Consider the following 18,034-nt stretch of genomic DNA (forward strand, 5'->3'; position numbering starts at 1 on the left):
AAATTAAGGTTTGGGGAAGGGGGAGGAATGGGGTTAGTCATACTTCACATCGATTTAGGTTTTTGTATAGGTACTGAAAACATAGGCGCGTGGGGTATGGATGAGGTCTTGTCAAAATTTTTGGGGTGACTTTGTTGAATCTTTGATTGGTAAAAAAAGTGTGTGGGATCCCACATTTTGTAACTTTATTTTTCAGGTTTTGTTTAGGGACCGCAGACAAAGGGGGAGTTAGGGGCATGACTCGTTAAGATAACGGTCGAATTGGATTTTTGATTGGTAATTTTGTGGAACCTACTTGTTGACTGCCTTTCTTCTTCCTTTTTACCTTTTTTGGCCTTTTTCGGCACCGCACTTGTGATTGCCATATCTCTCCTAAATTGATATGTTTTGGGATGCATATACTTCTTAAAAAATAAAAATGCATACCTATTCAAGATATGTGTCCCATCCAAGGATTTAGTTTTCCGATATTAAATCAGTATTGATATTTATTGATATTGATATGATAATGATCCTAGATTTGATGATTTATATTTGTTGATAAGATTTTTATTTTATTTTATGATTTTACCCTCATTCTAATTGTGATACCTGATTTCGATCGGCTAGGTATTGAGATCAGTCTCAATCAATAACGATACAATATGATTGATCTAATATTAATACCTAAAACCATCATCCGACCAGGTCTTTAAAAATATGAATCGGATCAGTTGGATGGCAGATCTGATATTGGTCAATCCTATTTTAAAATCTAAGGTTAGGTTAATTTTGAGTCAATTTTGATGATTTCTCACCGATCTTGGTTGATTTGATCTGATCAAAATTTGTTTTGATCAATTCGAATCTGATTTTGGGTTCTTGTTGCTAATGAAGAACCCTTCGAATCTATCCAGTTTTACGGTTCATACCCAAGAGTACACCTCCATTACATGCAACCACATCTAACCCGTATAACAAATCAATCGAGAGGAGACTCGAGCTGAAGACGTCTGTTGACCCTAGATCAAATCATGGAATTATACATCCACTACATTTTGTGTCCTACTTATATAAATAATAAGGGAAAAATATACTATTGTGAAAACGTAACAATAATATTATGAGAGACAGACTTGTCTTTCATTCACCAAATGGCCATCAATTGAAATTATTGCATCTTGGTGAAGCACTAGAACCAAATCTGGTTCGGAGCAAAAAACGAAACTTCACCCACAATAAGGCCTGACCTTGCCTTGCCTGGCCTCGGCTCTACTTGGTTCGCATGTAAGAAAACAAACCCAACACCCCCTTAGACAAAAGAGGAGAGTAAGCATTCCCTTTAAATAACTCTATCGTTGTGGATGTCATTATACAATATACTATTATATATATTTATGAGAGAGGGATAGGTATGTTGTCAATATCAAGTATGTTAGTGGATAGCACTAATAGGATCACATGATGAAGCAACATTCAGGAAGGATATGAAGGTCATTTTAAAAAAAAGAAAGAGAGAGATAGACACAATAGGTGCTAACATACTTGATATTGATGGCATACCCAACATTTTTCCATATTTTATAATTTTACACTACTCTCTTTCATAAGCAATGTGAGACTAAACAATTCTCACTTCCTCACTTTAGAAAAAAAAGGAAAAAAAGGAAAAAAAGAGTGTGTAAATGAATCCATCATTAACGGTTTTTGGACAGACTCAATTGTAAGAGTGATGGGATTCATTAAGTTCACATTCTGAAGAATATTTTGAAAATCTTAATATAGACAATCCATGTCAATTTCTACCAACAATAGATGTTAGCTATTGTCTCATCAAGACTATCAAGTGGGTGACTTGCTTGTCAAATGGATGACCCATAATTTATTTATTTTGAGATAAGCTTGTTCTTTTAATTTACAAGAAGGTGACTTCATCATGTCTTCTTTTAGGAGAGAATAAAAAAAAAATGAGTTTAATTTAAAGATTTAGTGATTTAGTTTCTCTTCAACCATGTTGAAAGATAATCTCCCTAATATAGAAATTAATATGAATATTTTAATTAACATGGAAAGAATAATTTTAATATTAGACAATTGGAGATGTGAGTTAATGATGACATAAGAGTTTAATCATGAAGTAGGGAGATTCTCTCTTCTCAAGGCTGAAAAAAACTTAATCCTTAATATAATATACTTTAAGAAAATTTTAGGGCTTAATTTTTTTTTTAATTTTAGTTATTAATATCTCACTCCCCCTCCCCCCATCACAAAAAAAAAATTCCAATAACTTCTTCTCAATTTTTTTGTAGATTAATTAGCTAAAAAAAATGACCACGGCCCAAGGCCCTTAGAAACCTTTGGAGATGGTACAAATGGCAATGTGGCCAAACTATCCATACCTATCCACTCCTAATGGTTCGGCCATAGTGTGACCTTTACTAAACAAGGATTTGATATGGGGAAAATTTTGGCTGCCAGCAACGTTGCAGCAAGAAATGAAATAATTCACTTTCCCTAGAGTTCACAAATATCCTCCTAGGTTTTAATATTTTCTAAAATATCCTTTAAGACTTTATTTCTTTGGTTGCCACAGGCATTGCAGTTACTTGGCTACAACCAGACAACAACTAAATGTCATTTTGGTTATGGGATTATAAAAAATTAGGTTCAGTCCTTTTTTGTCTTGTAAAATTAGGAAACTCTATGCATGTTTGTCAAAGCAAGTTGATCTACCCTTTTGAAGTTGAGCTTGCCAATTCTCAGTGACTTTGCTCACATTTTTCATCGTTTTGTTTAAGGTGAATTCATTAATGTGTCTGGGGAGGCTAACCATGTAACGTATACCCTAGTTAGGAAGGCCTTCTCTATTCTAAGTAAGATAATTTGGCTACATTCCACTCGTTAGCTCCACACTCTCTTGTATATGAAGCTGTGTTTCAATCTTCAATAAAGTTTCTCTTTACCAAAAAAAAGTTTAGTATGACTTTGTAATACTTTTAGAAGATTGAATATGATGTTTTGATAACCCACCCTCTGGCTTGGACTTCTGTGAGACCTTGTCTTTTTGTTTCCCTGAGCAGGAATTTAATTTAAGAAGGAAAGAGTTTTTCACCAAATCGGTTTAAACACTAACAGTTTTCCTAGTTACATAGAAATAATTTTTATTATTTTGACCACGGATAGAGAATATTTTGGATAAGCAACATGTTAAATTAGTGGGTTATATACCGTATGGTCTATTTATTAGACAACTTCTATTTTCCTCCTCTTCCAAAATGGTTTTCATTCTAATTTAAAAAAAAGGGAAAGTGTTTTTTTTGAGTAAGTGGTATAGGAAAGCTCATCAATAGGATGTGGTAAAAATGTATCATCCATAGCAAGGTACCAAAGTCATTTCATGTGAGGAAGAGACTGACCGACATAAATTCTAGTGCATCTTACACCTTTGGCTCAAAAAACTTTTTCTCCCATAAAAAAAGGAAAATGTTTTCTGTGAAGGAGCGTGGGGTTGCGCCTAAGCACATGGGGGGCAAAATGACTTCCCAACCCCCTATGAAAGGTAATAATGCCTGCTTTATTGATGCTTTTACATGTACTTTCATTGGCCATGCGCTAATGTAAGAATCGTGCTTCAGTACTTCGGGACAAAAAACTCTCCCCAATCCATTTCTTGTAGTCATTTTTTTTTTTTTTTTTTAAAGTAAAAATTTCTAGTCTTATTGTTTGCCACATGGGTTGATAAGAAAGAGCAAACATTTTCTGTACGGGTAAGGCCTAAGACTCCCAATTGTCTTGTCAAGTGCAAAATGGTTTTTTGTTTAATCCACAATGGAACCTGACGAGGATCCACAAGGGGCCAACGCCCATTTATTAACTACTACTACCACTACTAATACTACTTACAACTATTCCTTGGAAATGGAAGGGGTAAGGAGGGTCGAACATCCGATCAATCTTTGGAATTACGCTAGACTTCCACTGACTAGTTGTCGCTACTCGCCAATGCCAACGAGTTTAGAAGCTCATCCTCATCATGTCAAGTCCAGTAGTCATAGGGTAAAATAAAATTTGAAAATAATAAAATAAAACTTTTGAATATAGTCAGCAACAGAAAAAAATTGGATACATAAAAATATATCAATATATAGGAGTATATGATTGAATTTGATTTTAAAATTTGACCAATGGTCAATCTGAATCATGCCCTATTTATCCAATCTTGAAATTGTCATATCATCTTTCCATGTTGCACAATTAAAGTAAACCACAAAAGATCAGCCATAGGACTTTACTACTCTCAACCCACATTGCCACATTGGATGAACCCCCCCATTTCTGAATTAGGAAGAAGTTCCTGCCCTTTAAGTTCAATACCAGCTCTACACCAGTTCTCAACATCCATATCTCTAATAATACAAGAAAAATGAGTTGAAAAGTGAAAACAAGTGGAACCCATCTTTAGTTACTGCCACATCATCTGCCACGTTGTAAGATTCTTGGGTTGTCCATATCCATTTACTAGACGACACGCCCAGTAGACCCATTCCTATCCCTTACAAGGGAAAAGTAAACAAGTAGCTAGCCTTAGCATTCTTGCACCGTCCATGCTTTATGGGTACAATAAAACATATTTATAAATATTAAAAAAAAAAACGTACTACGTGAATTCACCTTGCTTGGAATGTATAGGAGTGGATGTGAGTGATCATGGTCCATTAGATGTCTTTCTGAAAAAGCCTAGCTACCTTCCCATAGGGCTGTTGGTTTTAGGCTTCTGTGTGGTTAAGAATAATCAGAATCTTGTATATCATGGGTGGGAAGAATGATGTTTGCTGTTTGTGCCCTAGATATTTCTCTTCCTCCCTTTGGGCCTTATTTACCTTTTGCCTGTGAAAAGGGTACCCTATGAGGGTATACCCTTAAACCATGATTTTTTTTTAATTTTTTTGGGGGGGGGGGGGGGCACTTCCTTTCTGTTTATCTGGTGCCTGGAGGTCTTTTTTCTCTTCATAGTTTGAGCTTTTGTGCTAGAAATTTGCATGGTATCTTGTATATTTATGAGTCCTTTCACCTAATTGTTTGAACTTTTAGGTTGGATATTTTAAGGAAGAATTCAACTACAAGTCCTTATTCTATAAATACTATTAGCCTATTATTTATATCAATCAACCCTATTCTTTTAATGGTGAAAATTTTCCATGAAGGAATGATGAATTCCTACTTAACAAGTGAAGTGACCAAATGATTGGACTTTTGGTCTCCATTCGGTGCTACCAATTCCCATGGTGAAAGAAAATTCGGTCTTTTTTTCATTGTAAAATTTTCCATGTATATAATATTTAACATGTTTTCTTCATACACATATATATTATTTTTTTTTGGATATATTTTTTAACAATGAATTTTCTTTTTTACTTTTTTATATGAAGAAAAAAAAAAAAAAAAAGGGAGAATCAAAATGAAGATGGAAAGTGTACTTTTGCATCTCTAGGCCTGTCCTATCATCCAATTCACCAGAATGATTTTTCGAACAATATTTTAAAAATTTTATAGGTAACATCAATTTATTAAAAAAGAAAGAAAACAATTATAATAGCAAGGTAGTCAAGCTGATTAGCCACAAGGAGGAACCCAAGACTCAAAAGGCCACATAAGACTACAAAGTCTAAAAGGTACTAACCAAACCAAACCAAAAACCAAAACTCCACCAAAAACAAGGACCAGCCCTAATCAACTCACCAATTAAGGCTTATGCCTCTCGATCCAGATAAGATGGGCTCCTCATTTCTGAACAAGAAGTAGAAGTTCTTATTTATTTATTTAATTTTTTAATTTTTTAATTTTTTTGATGTTGAAATAAACAACGGAGAATTAATCCTATTTAACAAGATTTTTTTTTTTAAACTATTTTATTACATGGAAACAAATGGACAACCGAAATGAAGATGGAAAAGGAAATCTTTCATCCAATTCACCAAAATGATTTTTAGAACAGTTTTTTTTTTCCCTTCTTCTTCTTCTTTATAGGTAATATCAATTTATTGGAAGAGAGAGAAAACCATTACAATAGCAAGGCGGCCAAGCTGATCAGCCACAAGGAGGAACCAAGACCCGGAAGGCCACAAAAGACTACTAAGCCCGAACAAGATAGAGGTTCTTATGGGATTTTCACTTCTTCGGAGTAACAATTCTATACTTATCCTCTACATTAGTAATGATGTCCTTAATGATGCTCGTCTTCTACGAAATAAACGGAAGTTTCTCTCTTTTCAAATGCGGGCAATCATAACAGAATGTCAACTTGGCAAAACACTCAATAGAATAGAATGGACTATCAAGCATCAACCAGTGAACATGTTTCTTATAGTTGGAGCAATATTTATTTATTTATTTATTTATTTTGATAAGAAAGCAATACTTAGTCTAGTTTATATATGTTATTCCCCTTAATCATTCTACTTTGGTTGATGACCCAAACGTAATCTATTCCACATGGAGTGCTTTAAGAACTCAAGCAAGCTGCAGGGCAGTACCTCTAGTTGAGAGGAGGAAGAAAGAGAGAGAGAAAAGTGTCCTTTAAACAATGTCTTAATTTGTAGCTTTATATATATATATGCAGGTATTTGCTTCTATATCTTATCCCAACAACCTTAAGCTACCATACCATGCCATGATTATAATCAAGTAAAGGAGACGAGGAGGGGGCTATTGTTATATGATACTCTTACATTTAATTCTTGTAATGATAAGGGAATTATACCCATTATAAGAAAGTGATACATGTATATCACACTAGATTGTGTAAAGTAGATTCATGTACCTTTAAACTGATTATAGAAATTATATTCAATCATTTTACCAAAAAGAAAACCCTAACTTTTGCAAAACTAAAATATGTGACTTGCTATCTTCTTGACCGTTGCTCAATACCAAACTCTACTACTTTTTGCTGACCCACATGGGCACTTTCGTAAACTTGTAAAGAATGTTCAAAGTTTTGGTTTTCTTTTTAATGTCGGAAAAAGATGCGCGCGGACAATGCAGAGATATCTTTCCATGCCATCTCACATTCTAATCATACAAGTCCTACACTGACATTTTATCTCTCTTCCATAAACATCTAGAACCTTGTAGATGAACCCTTTTATCATACCAAAATTGGTGTGGCGCAAGAAACCTTCTCCTTTTAACATTTAGGGAATATATGTTATTCTTTGAGCCGTTGGGGAAGGTATGCTAGTACATATCTCTATATTTTCTCTCTTCTTCTTTATGCCGCTTGCTCAGAGAACTTTCTCCCTAATATTTATTTTCAAGCAAGGGCCATCGCATGTATGATTTGAGGGTTTTTTCTTTAATAATAAATATACTTGATTTTAGGTTAATATGCAGAATATATTAGCATATAGATTTATAAGATAATTAAAGCTGGTTATACATTTTATTTTGTTAATTGTCAACTCGAGATATGGTGGGCCTGATGTGTACATGTGAACCCAAAAAAAAATTCCCCCGTCCTATACCTGCCTAAGCAACTCCTAAATGATATAGGTTTGCTTTTCTTTCTTTTATAAATGAGTGCTTCCATAAAGTGTATTATATAATATGCATGCATGTAAGCCTTTGATAAATTCATATTTAGCATCATTTCATCCTTAATAAAGACTCCACAAACGCAAATAGATTTACCAAATCACACAGACGCATAAAAGAACTGAAAATTTCATTTAATATGGTTAAAGTTTCATAATATGCAAATAGGAGCTGCAAAATGGTGTAACCCAATTTAGTGGATCGTGAGATATCACAAGGCACTTTAAAACATGACCTACAATATTTCTTGAAGCAATTAGGCATATCTCTTGTTTTTTTTTCTGGAGAGGGGGCGTTTTCAAGGTGGGCCCACCACTATGGTAGCCGGAAGTGAGATTGGACGCCCGATGGATCCAGAGGGGAGTAGGAAAGGGGGAACTCGAACTTGAGTACAAATATCAGGCCAAGCTTCAACAAGCAAGGCGCAAATTAATGAACTAAGTCTTGGTGCTATGTGTGGAAAAGAATATCCAAAAGATATTTATCAGATCAGACTCAAAGCTAGATATTGACATACTAACAAGAAGTGTGAAAGGAGGGCTTTGACGGTGCAACATTTAATGAATGCAATTATACATCTTGTTGATATACTGCTGTTGAGCTATTTCCAGCATATATATTGTTGGATTTTATATGTTTCAAAGTTTCAAAGTTTCAAAATATTTCTCGTACCAAGTTGGGTTAGGTGTGTGATTGAGAATGGGTGTAGTGTGGGTCTACACCTATAAAAGGGTGTATAGACATATTTGTATGTATACAAGGATTCTTGTACACATATAGACAGTATATCTATACATATATGAACAAATACACCCATATGTGGAAAGGTACACGTTGTCTATATATGCTAGGCATTTTTGAATTTTTGACAAGTCATTAACAACAAGACCAGAGAGTGCTTCTGTTCTTTTAATCAAGTCTTTGTATTTTGTTCTACACAAACAACAGTGTTTCTATTCTTCTAAGTCTGTATTCTATTCTTGTAAGTTTTTGTATAATCAGTATTCGGAGTTTCTATGTAAAACCATTTATTCTTTATGTCTCAATAATGAGTATAACCTTCAGACTTCCCTATATATATAATCACATTTAGGGTTGCACCTTTTATGATTGAGACGGAGTTGCTTTATCTTGGAGGTATAAATGCATGGTCAACCCAATGTGTAGATATTAGGGCATTTAAAATCTAAGGATAATATCGTTTGATACTTCCTATCTCCACTATCATTCATCTTTGGTGCCGTGCAATTCTACATTGATAACATACAACTACAACTCAAGAGTAGATAAGTCTTATATTCACTGCCATTACATTATATTCTTACATATATTGGCGCAGACTATATATTGTTTTTTGTAAAAAATGATTCTGACTGTTCCATATATTATCGTCTGTAATTTTTTTTCCCATAAAGTGATATTTACGTATAAAAAAAATCTAAGAAAAATAAAGTATTGCAGGCATTGAGTTCCTGGTTTCAGACTGAGAATTTCCAAATTATTGGCTTTTCTTTTTACCAAAAGAAAAAGGATAAATTTTTCATTCATTCACTATTTTTCCCCCTTCTTTTATTTAATCCAAATACCTATGTATGGTGAGAACCTGTGGAAAGATCTATGAAGAAAGGCTTGGAAATTTACCAACCAATTAAGCTAATTACCAGTTCATTATTACAATTGCCTCAGTACATATATAGTTCTGATCCTCCTGGAAGGATCAATACTTCCACCATCTTGTGTCCATTGTTGCAAGTGATTAATCAAATCAAGAGTCACAATGAGACCTTAACCTTTGGATCTACTGTAGTACTGTTCAAGCCTCAGAAATAAATTAAGGGCAAAGCAAGAAAGATGCACATATTGGAAGATATGCTATCTGAAGAATTAGTACTCTGGTATTTGAATTATACCCTAATATTTCAAGGGTAATGGACCTACTATTATTCCTTGTTGTCCATATCCACTGAATTATAATAAGAAAATTATTAATTAGTAACTATAATGATCTAATTAATAATGTCTATTAACCAAAACAGGAAACTTCCTTGACTATCAAATTAATCAAATATAATGTGTGGGAAGAACTCAATATGTTATTTATTATCAGATTAATTATCTTAAGCACCTCATAAAGTTGCCAAGATACTACCCCTTTTGCTAATGGTATATCACCAAAAATTAATTAATAAAAAAGTTGCCCACTATATATATACAAATGAAAGCAACTAGTGAAAAAATTTCCATCATAAAATTTTCAGTTACAATAGCCGACATGGTCACCATCAGTTTAACTGTATTAAGCACTCTTGATGTAGAAATTAATAAAACCCAGATAGAAATTAATCAACTTTTTTCAGCTCCCAACAATGTTTTTAGTTTATGCCTAAAACATTTAAGAAAATCTCTCTTGTTTTATGCAGTATTATTACAGAACAATAACTACCCTTTCAGGGCTGAAACAATCTTTTGACTGGTTGCTTTCATTGGAAATTTTGGAACATAGTTGCTTTCAACAAATGGAAAATGGACATGGTTATTTCAAGCCATGCCTGCACCACAAGTACAAAGAAAGAATTCTTCTTATGTGACCAACTCTCACCAAAATAATTTTGAACTTAGCTTTCAATCCAATGGATAATAGTTATACACAATTGGAGGCAAACCGAGAAGATATACCTCTCATCTCCATTATACAGATATCTTCACCACATAAGCATCTACCATACACTCACAGTAGGAGATTGTGGAAAGTTAATTAATTAACTGCATAAAATACACCGAAAATACCGGATGCAACTACGCGTCTATGCCTTCTTATCGGTGTTTGAAATAATTCTACTTTCAGAAGATTAGATTACGTACAATATTAAGATGAACCTTTTCTTCTATTTAATTGATGATCTCCTTATTTTATCATGATTATTGTTGTTTGAATTTGTTTAAAGTTAAATTAGATAATGAGCATTAAGGGTCAATATGTGAAGAAAAAGGGAGAAGACCAGAAGGGGGACATGGGTTACATCCCATAGACTTGATAAAATAAGAACACTGTCATAGTCATCCTTTTTTAGTGTACCTCCTCCACTCTCCAATTTATTTAACCCTTGTCCTTTCTCTTTCATTCTCCATACACTAAATTAATGCTCTTTGCCTTCTCTCCCCCAGCTCTCCCTTCCTTTTAGCTATACTGAAAGTTTCTGCCTTCCTTCTCCAATTAGGGTTTCCTTTTTCATGACTGATCAACTTCAGTGATGAAACATCATAAACTGTTATCATTCAATGTCAACAGTTTCATTGATCTGGAAAGAATGAAATAACAGGTCTTGAAAGATCTCACACAAGGGAAAAAAGGTACCATATACCCTTATTCTCTTCTGATCAAGAAGCCTAGATCACAAACAGGTAAGCACATGCAGATGCCCTTTTTGACCCTTTTTTTTCTTCTTTTTATTTTTCTTTGGGGGTGAAAGGGGTGGTTGGGTGAGCTATAGAGATACCACATGACCTATGGTTTCAGGCTCTGATTTAGGGTTGTTATGTTTACTGGTAGCATAACAAGTGTTCATGTCATCTTAATAGCTAGATCCCATGTTCAACTAGTTGTACAGGGATCTAGTTGCGATATATGGTAGTTGGTGCAACTAAATTCCATGAAATGAAGGATTCTCAGAGAGAAAGAGAAAAAGAAAGAGATGTAACAATGAAAAGACAAAATCAGTCCCCAAATTATGTGTACCTTCAATGGCTGGTGTGGATATATTTAGATAAAAGATGAAGGAAAATGGAGAAATTGCAGAAGAAAAAACCATAGAGTGGATAAAATTACTCCTTTATAAATTCAAGAAAATATGATAAAGTTAATCCTGAATTCTTCCAAAGCTGCTATAAGGAGATCTGAGAAAAGATAAATAAACAGGAAAAGAGAAAATGAGAATAACAGAAAGGCAGCTCTTATGTTGGTGCAACTCAACTCTAATTTTCTATACATGAAATCTTGAATTCTTTAGTAAAGGAGAAGAATTTGATTTCATGGTTGATTTGTTTACTGGTTTATATATATCATGTTCACAGCAATAATTAAAGATGGCTTCATCAAGCTCTTCTGGGTCACCATGTGCAGCCTGTAAGTTCTTAAGAAGGAAATGCATGCCCGGTTGCATCTTTGCACCCTATTTCCCTCCCGAAGAGCCACAGAAATTCGCGAATGTCCACAAGATCTTTGGTGCCAGTAATGTAACAAAGCTACTCAACGAGCTTCCCCCACATCAAAGAGATGATGCAGTGAACTCCCTAGCCTATGAAGCCGAAGCACGAATGAAGGATCCAGTTTATGGCTGTGTGGGGGCTATCTCAGTGTTGCAAAATCAGGTTCAAAGGCTCCAGAAGGAATTAGATGCTGCTAATGCTGATCTGATTCGCTATGCCTGCAGCGAAATTCCGGCACCATTGCCGGCACATAGGTCTGCAGATTTTGGTAGAAGGGTTGGTGATGGAGGAGAAGGTTCTTTTTACCAGGCTTCTTCTGGTTTTCCTCTTCCATACCCTCCTCCTACATGGCCTGATAATCCTTCTGGAGATGATTCATGATGGTTGAGAAGAAAATTTGAATCAGATGGCCATGATCTATATCTCATGGTATGGTATAGTGGTCTTTTTAATTTGTGATTTGTGAAGTCTAGCACTCTAGCTAGCTTATTTACATATATAATTCTTAGGTATGGAGTGTTCTTAATTAGATAGATGCTTGTGGCAACTTTAGTTTGCTTGGTTTATAAGGCTTAATTAAGATTCTATATGAGTGTTCAAATGTGAGGTACGAGTTTGAAAGGCCATCTGTATAACCAACATGGTCTATTACTGGGTGTATTATCATTTGTTAAGAAGTGAATTATCAATTAATGTTCTTCTGTGTGATCACTTGTGAATATAGTGCAATTCTAGAATTCTCTCTCTCTCTCTCTTGGAATGAATTCAATTCTAGCTAGTCCATGTTCTCTTTGGTTTGTTTATGTTCCAAAGGAAAGAGAAATTTTTTTTTTTCATGAAAGGAGGGGTAGGGGAGACCTCATCTAAGTAGGATTTGTCTGGCTATGTGTTTAGGTTTGTGTAGATTATGTCATTGTTAATATTAGTCTTTAGTTTACTTATTCTACTCCAAGTTCAAGGAATCAGAACCAATTGTCCAAGCTAATGAGCTAATTAACTAGCTAAGCTAAGGTGTAGGCCTTGATTTCAGGAATCTTATATTAAAGTATTTCAAGATTCAGTTAAAAACGTTTTGCCCAACTGTCAGTCTTTGTTATTGGATTAATTAAATCCAAGATTAGCTTCAGTATTGGAAGATCTTTGTCTCAGTTCTATATACCCAATATAAAATTTAGAAGTGCTCTCCCTTTGTTTTATTTCTTCTTGATTTTATGTTTCTTAGAACTCAAAAACTGATGCATGGCACTGTAAATTTATTGACTTTTGTTCTGCTAGTGCTGCAGCTTCTTCTTCTTCTTTCTTCTTTCTGTTTAACTTGTGCTGCTTGTGAACCTCAGCTCCAGACTTTCTTTGTATCCTGTCATTATCTGAAACAGTGATCAGTTACAGTTCCCTAATCTTATAGGATTCATAAAGGGATTGATCTGCCATGTGAAGGACTGATGAAGATTCTTCCATCAGAAGAATTATTAATTGCAACTCGAACATGCAATGTGACTTTCACCTTTCTCTTCCCCTCCCTACTCCTCTCCTTACTTTTCACTATTGTCAACAACACTTCTCTTTGACAAAAATTGCCAATCCTTCACTGTCAGTCTGTTACTATCCCAACACCTCTTCAGACAAAGCAGTAAACTCTCTCTAACTCTCTCTCTGTGGTGGGAGGGGGGGGGGGGAGGGGAGGAATTAGCGTGAGGATATGATGTCTTGTATTTTCTCACATAGATTTGTGGATTTATATTTATATTATGTGGTTATGTAGGGTTGCATTATATATTTGTATTGAGATGATGGCATGAGGACGAGCAGCTGTAATTCTATTCTCCATTGATAGTGAAACAAATCTCATTTCACCTCACCATGGACGTAGTCAATCTTATCAAACCATGTAAATCCTTTATATATATATATATATATATATATATATTTTTTTTTGTGATTTTCATTCTTTTCTACATTGTCTTAGGTTTTCGTTTTTACAATTAGGTTTACCTTAATATGTACTCAATGTTTGTTTTTAAGTATATACAAATTAATTAGTTTAGTCAAACACATATTAGTACACATATGCATGCAGTGACCTTAAATAAAGAGATCTTTATATTTAAAAAAAAAATAGCTTAAATAAGGAGAGAGATATATTGGTGTATATGAAACCAATCATTTGAGGATTATTTTTACCAATTAATCATGGCTTATGTAGGTGAGCTGGTGGTTGGTACACATGCCTAATTATGTGCTGATCAGAGGGATCAATGTCTAGTGTTTCATATCTCGTGTGTTAAACTATTAAAGAAAACCCTTAATTATATTCCCAAACCCTATAATAATACATGAATAGCCGAAACAACTGAGCAATGATTTGTTATGTGATTTGAGTTCCTCATAGCCTTAATTATTCTTCTCTCTCTCTCTCTCTCTCTCTCTCTCTCTCTCTCTCTTTCTCTCTCTCTCTCTCTCATTCTCACGCACACACACACGCAGACACACACAGGGAAAATTGAAAAAGGTGAACTGATCAGTACTTCTCTGCTCTTGCCATTCGAGGGTCACATCTATCGTTCTCCAATTCCTCGGCGAGTTGTCTGAAATTGCCAATCAAGGATGGCCCAGTACTCACAGTCTGAGAATCTGAGGGGTTTGAATTTGGGAAACCAAATCTTATCTAGAGATTTCCCTTCCACAGTAAAAAAATCTTTCATAAAAGTTTCTTTCTCTGCATGATTCTAAGTATTGGTATCGGATGGGACGATCCATATCGATTTGACATATCTCCGATCCTAAAACCTGATTGATACCATATCGGTTTGATATAGATCAGGGGTAAAAAAAAAAAAAAAATCTATTTTTAAGAAAAATTAGGAGTATTTTTATCTGATACAGACAGATTTGTTACCAACTTATTCCAATATCATGCACTAAAACCATGGTTTTGTAGGTATTTCCATAATTGGAGTTGATGAAAATGAAAAATATTTCATGGGTTTTCTTCCCTTGAAAGCTTTTTCTGTACAGCCTGTGAATTTAGTACATGGCCCAGTAACAAGTATGGCTGTCTGAAGCTTTTGTTGGATCTACTGAAGAATGCAACAGTTCCCTTTCAGAACCCATCAAACCCAGCTGTGAAGACTTAAAAGGAGTAAATGAACAGTTGTAATGGAAAGTTAAAAAGGAGAAAAACAATAAGGACTGAATTATCTAGTGCCCATATGGTGAAAGAAAATCCATTCTTTACCAAAAAAGAGAAAATCCATTCACTGCAAGAATGGAGATGCAAACGATGCAATATCAAGAAGGTATTTTGAGAAAATATTAAAATCCTATAGGAGTTTGTGAAACTAGAACTCCCCTCCCCCTCAGACACGGCCACAACGCAGATTGTAAATCCACTACAAAAACTAGCTAGACAACATAGATAGAATACCATGACTAGTCAGCATTTTAATCAATTAGCATACTGGTTCTAATCAGCTTTAATTGATTCAAAACCAATGGTTTAAAGTTAAACATAATTTTTTTTTTAAAACCAAAGCTGAACCAAGTAGTAAATGGTTTATCGATTCTTGTTTAAATGGGTTGATCATTGGAATTTGATAAACAATTTCGGTTTGCATTTGACACACTTAGCTACGGAGAAGACGACGCCAAGGTGTCCACTTATATGGTTGCAAGATCTCACTTCAATGTTATATACATTTGGAAACATTGACACATTTGGCATTTTAATATGATCGCCTACCTATAAACGTAAGGGCTCCACCTTGTTGCAAGGGAAATAAAAGGAAGCAAATGAAACTAAACAAAAATAAAAATAATAATATTTGCACTCATTACTTAACATTATTATATGACCAAGTCCTACTCATTACAAATCTGGTTATTAATTTTAGGAGAAAAAAAAAATTATAATGAAATATTATGCTTCACTATCTGCCACGTAACAGTACATGGGGGATCCACTCATCCACATGATAGTTGACCAAACCATCATCCTTTTTTATGAAGAATTGGATGAAATTACAAAGATGCCATTTTATAATTTTATATTTATTTCCATCTTATGACATTTTTAATAATTTAAGAGAATATTTTATTCAAACTTTGAGTCAATTTCCTTACTTATTTTGGTTTAAATATTTTACCAGTAACATAGGCTATGGAAGTACCCATGTATTGTTGTGTAACAGATAGTGAAGCATAGCAATCGTGGAGCTTCAAAGGACCCTTAGATCTTACTATACTTTGCAACCAATCAAAATAAAGATTATGTCTTAAAATATAATTACCAATATGGTAAAAGTTTTAAGTAGTTTGCACAATCATTAGGAGTCATGTTTGTAAAAGTTTCCATTTATTCCTCTTCCCTTTGTTTCCTGTTAAAACTAATTTTAATTTCCTTCACTTCCTTTTACTTGCAACCAAATAGAGCCTTAGATACTTAAAAATAGTTCTTTTGATATATTAACAATCATGTCAATATTGTAATTAATGCCCCACCAAAATGATTTAAACAAAAACAATACCATCTATGCCAAGAATATGAATAAAAGAACAAACGACTTTTTAAATGTGCCATGTAAAGTGGTATCTCTTGATGGCTGCGAGGATTGATTAATTAGGCCATTAAAACCATTTGAATGGTTTGAGCATCATTTGGATTGTCTACATATACATCAAAATTTTCTGGCTAATCTCAAATGTTTGGCCTAGGAAGTGATATATATTAACTTTTAATTGTGTCTTATCCATCAAACAAGTAGGAATGGAATAATTTAAACCATTAAGTAGACAAGGGGTAATGTTGATACATCGTTAGTCAAATTCTAATCTAAATTGCATCATAAGTTCCACCATGCATAGAACCTTTTCCTTAATCTTCCAAAACTTATAGAGAACCTTTCACCGAAAGGGAAAAAAAAAAAAAACTTGACGGCTCCCTTTGATTGCAGGAAAATCATTTCAATAATAAAATAAATTTTTTATAATCATTACCTCAATGATGATGTAACTAACTCAAAACATATCAAATTTGGTTATTAAATTTGATAACCTGTTAGTATACCTGTCCTTTTCCCATTTAAGTAAAGATTACGTAATCATGATCATAGAACTTTCGTTTTTTTTGTTTTTTAAGTGATTTTACTTCCTTTTACATGCAACTAAACGGAATCAAAACAAAACTTATCTAGATTGTGTCACTGGGCGTGATATATTTGAATTGAAATTTACCACGAGTCAAAGGTGATGAGGTCAATTACACTAGTCCATAAACTTTACCTTTTGTTTTTCGACAATATTTCTTGTAGTACATTACTTATTTCTTATGACTTTCTTCCACATCATTTTTTGAAGAGGATACTCATTGTGTCACCCAAAGGCTACTGCTACTAAGGGTGGATCTACACTATTGAAGGTTGCTTGGTACACATCTACCATGGAATCTATCAAATTTTATGCATTTTTTCTATGGCATGTTAGATGGGATTGAAATTTTGTGAATAGATAAAATCCTAACTATTTTTTTTACACGTCAAGTTTCATACCAAGAGTAAGTAACAAAACAAATTATTGAAAATCAAAGAGTACTAAGAAAGCTTATTTCAATATATTAGAAGATATATGATTGGGTTGAATCCGAAATCATATATACGATTGAGTTTCAGTATATCACTGAATTTTTAACCAACTTAGATTCTTTTTCCGTTGACGATGAGCCCCTCGAACCTGCCTGATTTTATGATTTAGGCCCAAAGGGTAAACCCCTGTTACATGCAGCCACACCTAACCCATACAACAGATTAGTCGTGGGGAGACTCGAGCTGAAGACGTCTTTTAGCCAGGTCAACTCATTTCACAAATATGCAAGAATAAATTACGCTCCCTAATCCCGTGAGGCTTGTGCCAGTGTAGGAACAAATGAGGGGGCACACATGGGCAGATGAGGTTTTGATATTTCACAAGGGTGGGGGTGTCATTTCCTCCTCCTTTTATATTTGGGCACAGGAAACACGCGACCAGGGAGTGTTCTATTCCCCCAAATAAAAATTGGGGAAAATGTTCTCTAAAATGCTAGGTAAGAGTAACTCTATGTCTATATATCTCTCTCCCTCACAATTGACCTTGCTGCTATCTTATGTAAAATATCATTTTATCACACCTCAATGATATGATTTCCTATACCGCTTGCCTAGGGTACCCTCTTACCTAAAAATAATCACATAACAAAATGAGTTTTCTTTTACCAAAAAAAAAAAAA

The 18,034-nt window shown here is 34.2% G+C and overlaps 1 protein-coding gene across 2 annotated transcripts; it reads left to right on the top strand.

Annotated features, from left to right (window-relative positions):
• Positions 1–10,659: 10,659 nt before the first annotated feature.
• On the top strand, positions 10,660–12,515 carry LOC122061462 (protein LATERAL ORGAN BOUNDARIES-like). Of its 2 annotated transcripts, none has more exons than XM_042624724.1 (2): positions 10,660–10,974; positions 11,693–12,515. In XM_042624724.1, the coding sequence occupies exon 2, from the start codon at positions 11,719–11,721 to the stop codon at positions 12,157–12,159; it is 441 nt and encodes a 146-aa protein (XP_042480658.1). In that variant the 5' UTR covers positions 10,660–10,974; positions 11,693–11,718; the 3' UTR covers positions 12,160–12,515. The 2 variants fall into 2 exon arrangements, with proteins under 2 accessions (XP_042480658.1, XP_042480657.1); XM_042624723.1 differs by having other exon boundaries at positions 10,661–10,974; positions 11,644–12,515.
• The last annotated feature ends 5,519 nt before the right edge of the window (positions 12,516–18,034 follow it).

This window comes from Macadamia integrifolia, chromosome 14, assembly GCF_013358625.1.
Source record: "Macadamia integrifolia cultivar HAES 741 chromosome 14, SCU_Mint_v3, whole genome shotgun sequence".
In the NCBI taxonomy this organism is placed as follows: Eukaryota; Viridiplantae; Streptophyta; class Magnoliopsida; order Proteales; family Proteaceae; genus Macadamia; species Macadamia integrifolia.